Source organism: Solea senegalensis, linkage group LG20 (genome assembly GCF_019176455.1).
Source record: "Solea senegalensis isolate Sse05_10M linkage group LG20, IFAPA_SoseM_1, whole genome shotgun sequence".
NCBI lineage: Eukaryota > Metazoa > Chordata > Actinopteri > Pleuronectiformes > Soleidae > Solea > Solea senegalensis.
This window is the reverse complement of record NC_058039.1, coordinates 4,220,669-4,232,052: the sequence shown is the minus strand read 5'-3', so window position 1 is coordinate 4,232,052 and position 11,384 is coordinate 4,220,669. Positions and strand designations below refer to the sequence as shown.

The 11,384-nt window shown below is 38.8% G+C and overlaps 2 protein-coding genes across 3 annotated transcripts; one reads left to right on the top strand and one right to left on the bottom strand.

Annotated features, from left to right (window-relative positions):
• Positions 1–68: 68 nt before the first annotated feature.
• Positions 69–2,763, bottom strand: cfap20 (cilia and flagella associated protein 20). 2 transcript variants are annotated; one of them, XM_044052243.1, is made up of 6 exons: positions 2,572–2,763; positions 1,126–1,205; positions 927–1,038; positions 563–751; positions 344–457; positions 69–215 (listed from the first exon to the last, which is right to left on the bottom strand). In XM_044052243.1, the coding sequence occupies exons 1-6, from the start codon at positions 2,653–2,655 to the stop codon at positions 210–212; spliced, it is 585 nt and encodes a 194-aa protein (XP_043908178.1). In that variant the 5' UTR covers positions 2,656–2,763; the 3' UTR covers positions 69–209. The 2 variants fall into 2 exon arrangements, with proteins under 2 accessions (XP_043908178.1, XP_043908179.1); XM_044052244.1 differs by having other exon boundaries at positions 69–212; positions 2,572–2,756.
• A 5,728-nt stretch (positions 2,764–8,491) lies between these two features.
• On the top strand, positions 8,492–11,384 carry LOC122786798 (G-protein coupled receptor 20-like; the record flags this gene model as incomplete). Its single annotated transcript, XM_044053295.1, has 4 exons — positions 8,492–8,638; positions 9,027–9,283; positions 9,390–9,522; positions 10,797–11,384. Coding segments are annotated over 4 exons (1,125 nt in total), but the record flags the coding sequence as incomplete, so codon positions are not given.

Genomic DNA, 11,384 nt, shown 5'->3' with positions numbered 1-11,384 from the left:
ACTTACTTTTACCCTCATTCAAACATGTACTATAATTGCTGTCTCAACAATACCACTGTAATGACAGGTCAGTTCATACAAAAACTTTATTGTGCTGAAAGCAACACATGACAACATTCAAAACCAGGTCCAAAATTACAATATTTAAGTTTTAAAGTTCATATCTATACAGAAAAGAGGTGTGGAGGAATGGTACAGCCTGAGAAGCACTACTGCTGCAAGAAACAAACAAAAACAAACACATTTTTAATATCTAAACACCCATTGTCCGCATACTATACCATGTGTATTGCATGACTAAGTCAATGTTAAGTTAATCTGTGTGTGGAGGCGTGTGTCTCACCTTTGCCTTCTGATTCTGGACGGGCAGATAGAGTTTAAACTCTGCAGGGAGCTCGTCCTCTGAATACAGTCTGTCTGAGAAATAAACACGTCTGATTCGACAGTTGGCGTGTATCTGAGAGAAAAACAGTGTGTACATGAGCAACAGACAGAACAGTCTAATATAAACCTTTAATATAAAGATATTAGAGTCATTGAAGTGGCACGTCTGCACACTAACCTGTACACGCAGTGTCTCTATATAATTTGTGCCGTACGCCCTCCTAGTGAAGTCGGACAGGTTGAATTGGATCTGGTTCCAGCCGTCGTCCAGCCTCATGGGCATGGTGCAGATGAACGGCTTCACTCTTGTCGTGCTCTGATAATTGCTCGCCCGGAAACGTCGGCGCACATTTTTATCATCTAACACCTGAGAGATGCAAAGATGGGGAGGGAACGTGAGACACCATTAAACCCAACACAACATAGAATAAAACCGCAAAATATATTAAATCCTGAGTTTAGTTAGGGTTTCTTGTGTATGTAGTGTAAGTTACTAGTTTGAATCACCAAGATAAGACACAGAGAACAACTGCTTTCCTCACCTGGACTTCAAACGTGAAATACTTCTTAAGATTCTTTATGATCATGACCAGAAATGGAAGCTTTATGCCCAACGTCTTCTTAGGGTCTGCTGGACACGTAATGTAGGTGGTACTGTCAGAGGAAAGAGGGCGTAAGGGTGAGTGTGTTTTACACACACACTGAAGGATGAGTCAAAGACACACACACACACATACTAACCTCACATTCGTCCCTTCAACTTCCAACACTGATGAGTGAATGTCATTATCTGTGATTCTCTTAATGTGGCCATTTCTCACCTGTGGACACAGAAATAGGTTAATTACGTTATGTTTTAAAAAGAAAAAATGTTCTTATTAGTAAATGAGCAATTTTACTAGTTTGTCACAGGTATATTTGTATTGATGTAAAAAAAAAAAAAAGACACAGCATAGTTTACCAAGAAATTGCTTAGTTCTTGTCTATAAAACAGTTTTAATGTTGAATGTTCTGGGTATGAAGGTTAAGGTCCAAGGAAGAATTGATTTTGGATGTTTAACCTTGTATACGAAGGGAGTGTATTACTGCAACACTGTACAAAACTGAGCAACCTTGAAGTTGTTTCACTAATTACCATTTATTTTAGTAATTGAGTAGTTTATTTATTTATACATAAAGTTTCTTTATAGAGCACCCTTCACATAAAACCATATGCTTTACAATAAAATACATACAATGAATATTAAAAGGAGACATAAAAATACAATGAATAAAAACATAGACACTAAATACACATTCAAAGCCATAAAAACAAACATCTAACTAAAAGTTTGCTTGAATAAAAGAGTCTTTAGCTGATTTTTAAATAAATCCAAGCAAGTTAAGCAACATAGGATTAGAGGCAGCACATTCCACAGTTTGGGAGCCACTGCCTGAAAAGGTTTGATCAGCTTTGGTCCTAAACTAACAGTCTCTTACTGTCTTAACTAACAGTTTCTAACCTGAAGACCTCAGGGTGCATTTTAGAAGAAATAGTATTTGTTTATTTATAGTTTATATTTTTACTAATTTCTTGTTGATTCTACAAATTATATCCAGTTTCAAACCTGTAAATCACCTTGTTAATTTTACAATTTAAAGCCCTACAATGAATTTACTGGGGCAGAATTGTGCTATGCAGAATCAATCAATCAATTATTCAATCAACAAGTAAAGAAATAAATAAAACAATGTAGAAATGTTAGTAGCTTCATAACCTTCGGTAGCCCCCTGAACACTGGATTCAAAATATATAATATTTAACACTACACCATGAATATTGATAACTGAAACATCAATAAAACAAAAAAGGAATTTAAATTTAGGTGAAATCTAATAACGCAAACAGTATAGACAATGTCAGGATTTCTAACTATAAAGTTACAAATTTAGAGCACATAGTCAATGTTTGGTGTGTCCTTGACTACCACTAACATCGTTAAATCCCCATGTTACATTCCAACATAGGTCCTGAACAATATCGTTCTGGATTCCAAACACACACGTGGAACAGTTAGATTGGAGTAATCTGCGAAAATAATCCTATACGATTTTTGAGCATTATACAGACACGCGTCACAAATTAGCGTTAGCACGACAATGCTAACGAAGTTTGGTTGCGTTTACTCCACCTCGTTGTTTACTGACCTTCTTATCCCATATCTGCAGAGGTTTGCTGCCGATGCTGTATAAAATAGACAGAAATCCGCTTTGGAATGTGTTTTTGAACATAGTCTCTGTTCAGCCCGCTTTCGTGTCAGCTGTGTTTGGCTCCTCACTGTTGCTAGCTGGTGTTTACAGATTAGGTTTCCGTGTTCCCAACGCTACCGCTTCCGTGTGAGCGCGAGATAATTTGTTCCGCTGCCGAGCACTAAAAAAAGCACAAAGTTCGTGTTAATCACAAAGCTCAGCTGTATGTCTGTCCCTGTTAAATGTGACGGATACTGCGACGTCTACACATCTGTATTTACTGAGAGGTTACAATAACGAAGACGAGCCGTCACCCTTGTCATTATTTTGCTGTTACTAAGAATACACATGTCCACGTTTAATCCGACTCTGTTACACAGTGACACACGTCACTGTGGCAACAGAATGCTCTGAGTGTGTGGGTGCGTGTTAGTTCTTGTATCAGTATCTTTGTGAGGACCACAAAACGTATTATAACTAAGACAGTGAGGACATTTTGGGAATATGAGGACATTTTGGATGTGTGTGTGTGTATGTGAATTTTTGTATCCGTATCTTTGTGAAGACCAAGACACAAACCATAGGGATTAAGGACATTATGGCTGGTCCTTCTGTCACTTATTTAGTTGTGATAGTTAAGATTAGGGTAAGGGGCTAGGGATATATCTATATAGTATCCTCACTATGAATGCTGTGTAAATGTGGAGCTCATCCACAATAACATAAATCATTATACAACTAATTCTACAGGCTGTGTAGCACTTTGTGTGGACAGGCTGTGTGGACATTCTCATGCCCCTTTAAATTCCCATATTATATGCATAGTATGAGTGTGGGAAAATATGGTGTGACGCCAACACAAGTATATGACTGCACTTCACCCACTGAAGTACATGTGAAGTGGGACATCCTTCCTTACTGTCTCCAGCACTTTATTAAACAAACTGGGCCAGGAAAAGGTCGGATCATAATTTCAAATATTTGAACACTCTGTCTGAGAAACATTCGATTAAACATTAGCCAGGTGTTTTGCACCACAGCATCATGGGCAAAATAAAACAACCACTATTACAATTCATGAGAAGTGACCGTGTATTGTTTGACATATTACAGGTAATGTACACACACACAAATGTACCAGGACATACATTTAAACACACACACTCATGTTGTCACAGGACACACAGCCATTATTATAAAGCATAACCTTATATATTACCCTCATTATGTTTTTCTAAATTGAGACCCATTTTCAGTTGATTGGTTTTTGATTTAAAATGTGTCCCTAAATGTCGCCTCTAGCAGAGACATACACACACACACTGTGGAGTGGTGCATGGCCTCCTCTCTGACTGTTTACGTTACTGTGGTTTATGAGGTGCTGCTTCTCTCCAAATACAACCTGTGTTCAAATGAACGTCACAGACCCTCTGCATGTGGTTCCAAGACCCTGTAAATCTCATGAAACTGGTTCACAGACTGGCAGCTCAGTGAAAACATCTTAAAGAGGTTTATACTTCTTTGTCTGTGTCTCACTATTATCCCCCTTCACTCGCCCTTCTTCAACTGAGTCAAGCATTTACACAGAAACAAACAGAGGTGGAACAGAACATATATAAAATGTTTTTCACAGACTGATAAAGTGTTGGACCACCCCAGAGGCAGCTTTAAATAAACGCTCTTGAAAGTCCACTTAAATAATATAGTCCATTCTGACCTCTCTTTTTGTTTTGTCTCACAAAGGCAAGGCTCTGCATCATAGTACAAATTGATTTATAATACATTAATTGTCTTTAGTTTGCCCATCAGTCACATTGTCAGGTTATCACAGTCTTGTATAAAATACCTTAAAGTGATAGATGAGTAAAAATACAAGTATCTTAACAGAAATTACGTTGATAGAAGTAAAAGTCTTAAAGTATTTGACATTTACGTACAGTAAATGTCAAATGTATTTTTTCTGCCATAAAATGCACTTGAGAAGTAAAAGTATAGTCCTTGGGCAAGACCCTTAACCCCACATTGCTCCCGATGGCTGTGCTGGCAGTGTGTGAAAGATGTGTGATAGAAAATGTGCTGCATGAATGGGTGTCAATGGGTGAATGGCAAAACTGTAGTGTAAAGCAGCTTTGAGTGGTCATCAAGACTAGACAACAGCTATATATTATATATATATATATATATATATATATATATATATATATATATATATATATATATATATATATATATATATATGTATATATATATATATATATGTATATACATATATAATATATATATATAAACAGACCATTTACCAACTCTTCTCCAACTCTACTCTTGACTGTATTTTAGTGCTCCTTAACTTTTAAAGCATGTGAAACACTTTGGGGCAACAGGGGTTGTTTTTATGTGCTATATGAATATATATATATATATATATATATATATATATATATATATATATATATATATATATATATATATATATATATACATATATATATGAATTTGACCATGATCTTGTTGACTATATGGATCCTGATCATTTTCACCCCATAGCATCCATGATGAGTTGGCACTTAACTAATCTATCCATCCAATGTCATAATCCATGTCTTTGTATTATTATACCAGTCTTATACCTGTGGGGAGTCAACAAACAAACCTACATTTTCTTACTCTTATATTACCCTCGGTTACAATTACAGGTGAACTAAAGAAGAATATGGTGATGAGGAAGGAATACGAAATACGCAGGCAGTGATCCAACAATATGGATGCCAACTGCAGCATAAACATTGAAGAAGAAAAAGAATATGATGACAAAGAAGGAATAAGTAATGCAACGTTACAGATTCCAACTGCAGTTAAATACCATGTAAGACACTCCCCATCGTTTATTGAGTCATACAAATGCTCTGTTTGCTGTTGGTGACATCAAAATGGCCAAAGACTGTTTCCTGATTGTTCTGTTACATTCAAAATATAGTGTTTACTTTCCACCTGGCTTTTCTGTATTTGTTTGGTATTAAGCCAAAGAAACAGTGCTTTACAGAATAACTATTACTATTATGAAAATGAAGATATTGAGAGTTATAAGAAGAAGAGAGAGGGATATAAGAGACAGGATTATAAGATAGAAGGAAACAAAAAGAGACAAAAAACATATATACATATATATATATATATATTCTACAATGTGAGACATGCAAATTATGGGGAGGAGGTGCCGGAGCTGTCGTCCCACTCGACAGTTGTTCATTTTCCAACTCTACCTTCTTTCTTCTGCCTGTCTGCTCACCAACTGTGCGGGGACAACTAGAGGGAGAGACTGACAAGAAAGATTCTGATCAGCTTTACAGCTTCATTATATGGATATTATGCATATCAGTAACCTTTAAGAAGTCTGTTAAGTCCGTCAGTGTACCGAACAAGGGCTCTCACCCTTTCATCTTCTACATCAGGTATGTTTAAGAAACATTTTAACACGTTCACCTTCCTTGTTTATCCTTTACTATCATAAAAGTATGAATTTTATCTTCTTTTGTAAAATAATGACACAGAATGCATCACTTAGGAGCTACATCTTGTTCTAATGCAGAGGGAACATGAGTTTTCATTCATTTTTATGAGAGAACATGAAGTGAATTTCCCCGTTTTGTCTGCTCTTCTTCCGTCTGATTTACTGACTCAAGGTTTATCTTTAACATAAGTGAAGAGTCTTTATGGTTTATTAGTGCTCAAATGTATATCCAGGCCAACCTGTGCAGGCACACTCACTGTGTATACGTAAATTCTTTGCAGGTCTCTTGTTTATCTTACTGGAGCTCCTTTAGCCTTGCCACGCGTTTAACGTTGGCCAAATAAATTGGTACAAGAATCTGCACAAAAACAAAAGCCCACAAACACAATATAATTATAATACTTGAATATGAAATCAAGAATAAAACACATTTAGTTTTGTGAAAGCAAGTGTTTTCCTGTTTTTTTTTATAATCCAGACTTCGTAATCCAGCTACGTTTTACCCATCTGCCAACAACTTCTTCAGCGAGACGCTTTGACAGACTGGAACTCATCCGTCTCTGAGATTCATTAGGAAAAAAACTGAAAGGTTTGACTGAAACCAGTGATTCTGTCCAGATCGTTTTGAGTATAAGCTGTGATTCAGGTTAAATCCATTTGGCTTTCGGTCTCTGGTTTTTAGTGAGAAACCACTTTCCTGGTACCCCTCTTGAGAATTAAAAAAGAAAGAGGTTCACGGATGTATCAAGCTCATAAAAATGTCATTGAAATCCTTCACATGTCCCTTTATGTTGAAACAACTTTGAGTAATAGTGGTACGATTAATGTGGTAATACTACTGGGAAGAAAACTGTTTAAAAATTATCTTGAGAACATTTTATTCAATTTATTCAAAGTCACGTTTTTATTTGTTTAAATAACCTCAGTGCAAAATCCTGATTGGTGCAATTAATCACATGCATAATTATGATTTTAAGTAATTGACTTTCTCTGAAATCAGTAAAACTGATTGGGAAACAGAGCTTCAAAAGGTTCAGTTGAGGACATTTTAAAGTCATCAGATTCAGTAATTATAATTTTGTAACTTGAATCAAGACACTGATGGAACAAACAGACAAATCTGTCAAGTATTTCTATATAACCTCTACACATATTTCCGTAACTGGAACTCCCTTCAAAGTTTTGTTTAGATTATTGTACAGTGAAATGTACAGCATATGCACATCGAAGCCTTCGTCGTCTCCATTCATTCAAACAGGATGTGACACGTTCATCAGATTTATGTGACACCTCCAAGTCAAACATGAACCTCGTATTCAACACCAAATATCTCCACTGTGTCAAAGAACAGCTCACACTGATATGGTTCTTATTAATAAAAGAACCGTGTGTATAGAGTGAAACGCGAGGTTGCGCACTTCACTTTGTTGAAAGTGTCACATCCTCTTTAGAGAGCGGATGAAGATGGATTCAGTCATCTCTGCAGTTTGAGAGAACACTGTTTATAAAAACGAGATTCTCTGGATTAAATTTTTCATCCTACATGTCTTTCGTCTGTTTTCAGTATCTGATAAAACACTTGCCGTCACTTGACATTTCAGCAGTTTGAGTCTATTTACAGTACAACATCTATGATTGGCTCTGTTGTTTGTCTCCAGCTAACTTTATGGGAGTCATTAGGTTTCATTATATTTATGACAGTCTCATCGAAGAAAAAAAAAAATGCTTCAGTTCAGAAAACCATCTCAACATGCCTTAAACATTTACATTAAAAAAATACACGTCTGAAAGAAGCATTAAATCTTTTAAGCACCACAACCAACTCATTTCCTTCCTGTAAATTAAAGGAATCCAACAAAAAAAATCACTCTATATGCAGATGATGTGTTTGTATTTTTTCTTTTATCTCTTCCTTTGAATAACACTAAATGTGTTTTTTTTAGGATTTGTACACTTACTGTATACTGCATATACATGTACATTCACATAGAACCTTGTCAGCATTAAAGCTCGTTCTAGTCTTGGCTTCAGGAATAGTTTTGTTAATTTTTAACCACCGTTAAAATTAAAATGTCCACTTAACTTCCCTTTACACAACCTCATATATAACAAAACTCATAGATCACAATACTGTCATATCACACATCATCATGTTGTGTTTTAATAGATACTTTATTTTACTTTTTGTCCTGTTTGGTATTTTTCTATCTTCAACATCATCTGTTATATGTACTTTCTGTGTGCTCTGATGTAGATGAAGTTGTTTTGCACTAAATAATATTAACTATTAACTTCTTATTTTCTCACAGAACCTTCATTTTCCTTCATCCTTCACAACTAATGGAGAGTTTTCCTGACAACGTCAGCTCCGCTCCCAACACTGAGCTGCTCCTGAGACCCGACCTGATAAACTGCAGTAATTGGAGTCAGCAGTGGGGGGCGCCACATTTACACAGGTTAGCCCACCTGGATGTGCAGCTGTACCAAGACTTCTATGCTGTGTGGGTCTCTCTGATGGTGAGTTCATTATCATGATTATGCTAGCTCCTAAAGTATATCAGAAGAAACGATCAGGCACTTTGTGACAATTGTTGTAACAGTTGTCAGAGCTATTTCTATTTGTTCAAAGTCACTGGATGATTAAAACAATTATTGATTAGTATGAACTGACAACAACAGAGCCTGACTGCACAAAGACCTGCTCTCCACAGGTCGGCTGTTTTGTGAATTATATTCATCATGCTATTGCCCAACACTGAGTCAAAAAGAGAGTCAAGAAAGCAGATGTAAAGGACAGTTTGGTTTCAAAGTCCCCTGAGATCCCTCTGGTTCTCCAGAAACTCAAAGAAATGTGTTCAGTGCAAGGATCATGAAAAGTGCATTAGTCTTTTCTGCTCCTCTGCAGGTGTGTAACTGCCTGATGCTGGTGGGCGGTGTTGTCCTCAACTGTCTGGCTCTCTATGTCTTCTGCGGGGCCTCTGCCCACTCCTCAGCCTCTGTGGTTTACACCATCAACTTGGCTGTAGCTGACCTGCTGGTGGCGCTGTCACTACCGGCACGCATCGCCCTGTATCACAGTGGGGGGAGCTGTGTGGCCTGCTCCTACGTTCACACCTTCAGCTACTTTGTCAACATGTACTGCAGCATCCTGTTTCTGACCAGGTATGTGTTTCTCTCTGTTCATCAGCTTTGAAAATGAGTAAACACTGTCAGCGTGTTATGAAAAACAACTTTTCTCCTTTGACTCCGCTCGCACTCTTCCTCTCAGCATCTGTATAGATCGGTACCTCGCTGTTGTCCACATGTCCAGCACTCTTCATCGATGGAGAACCACAGGAGCAGCAAAGTGCATCAGTGGCACCGTGTGGTTCATCGCTGTTGTGGTCACCTATTCTTTCCAGGTGAGGATTTATATGCATCTACAAACATAACACACACAGAAAACACACCTTATACACACATGTTAAGTATTGAATTCAGGAGTTTCAGGCTTTAGGCTAGACCTCCTATCTCCATTGAAGGACAACCTTAATTCTTCAGCATACCAATACATTTTGGACAATGCTATGCTTCCAACTTTGTGGCAACAGTTTGAGGAAAATCCTTTTCTATTCCAACATGCAAGGCAAGGACTATAAAGGCATGGTTTGACGAGCTTAGTGTAGAAGAACTTGACTGACTTCACTTCAACCCTATTGAGCACCTTGATGAACTGATTGTGAGACAGGTCTTCTCGTCCAACATCAGTGTCTGACCTCATAAATGCTCTACAGAATCAATGGGCACAAATTCCCAAAGAAACACTTCAATATGTTGACGAAAGTCTTCCAAGACGTTTGAAAGCTGTTATAGCTGCAAAAAGAGGGGCCAACTCTATATTAAAGGTAGGGTGGGAGATCATTTTCTGGAGCATTTTTACTGTAAAAATGCTGTAATTCCTGCTTAAAATCCACTTTACAACCAATTAATTAATGCGTTGTCACAAAAATAAAAAATGTCAGTCAGCTGTGGAACAGACGGGCCTGTAGAAACAACATCCAATCATACTGAACGGCCCGAGCGAAATAATTGGATCGTGATGCATCAATCAAACTGCCATCGGCCCCATCCCACTATGCGCGGACCCCTCTTCGTTCACTAATCGTGCATGCTCAGAAGACAAACGCCAGAACTTGTGCTAGCTTGCGGAATCCAACTAGACAGTTGCAACAACATTATGGCAGAAAAGGTGCCAACAGCAAGTTTTGGTCGCAAACGAATTATGTTTTTAGGAAAGCTACGGTCAAGAAAAAGGCTGATGCAGAGTGATCCAAGACCAGAGTGAACATCAGTGCTGCTTTTTACGATGAACTGAAAGCCCAGAAAGGGCTGCAGAGTGATGACATGGTGTCTCTGTTTCTACTGGACCGGTAGGTTAACCTTATGTCTTACCGATGCTGCACGGTGCTTGTGAATCCGTGTTTGTTGCACATTCCTATGCTCTGGAGGCATAGCTTCAGAGGGATGTCCGAAGAAAGGGGCTTGGACTTTTTGAATTCAAAATGTAGCCTGCTCAAACAGTTTTTCCAGGATCTTCAGCCCTACCTTTAAAGTACTGTATAAGTATTTGAATAAGTCATTACAGTCCCTGCTGGTCAATATACTTGATGGTCTCCTTCTCTCCTCTTCTTTCCAGACCACAGCGCTGGAGTTCAGCTCCTCCTGTGTGCTCCTCCCTGCCCTCTTCTACCTCACCATCCTGGAGTTCCTCCTCCCCCTGCTGGTCGTGGTCGTGTTCACTCTGCGTGTCGCCTGTTTTCTTTCTTCCAGTCACGGCCTGATTCCTCAGCAGAGCAGGGCGAGGAGGGCGAGGGCCATCAGGCTTCTGGCCACCGTCCTCGTGGTCTTCACCATTTGTTTCACACCCTTCCACATCCGGCAGGTGCTTGTCTACTTCCGGGTCAAAGTGGGAGGGGAGGGTCCGAGTCAGGGGGCGGGGCATGTGCTTGCGTATCACATCACAGTATCTCTGAGCAGCCTCAACAGCTGCCTGGATCCAGTGGTTTACTGCTTTGTGACAGACAGCTTCAAGAGAGTGTGGAGGACAAGGAGGAGGGGCCGGACGGAGTGGGACAGGGAGGCCGGGCACTCGAGTGGAGGAGAAGCTGAGAGGATCTCAGTGAATAAATGTCCTGGCACGGCACTGGCAATAGCCCACAGCATAGCCACTCTCGCACTCACCAACACACCCCTCTCTGCAGCCAACGTGGACCAGTCTGCTTAG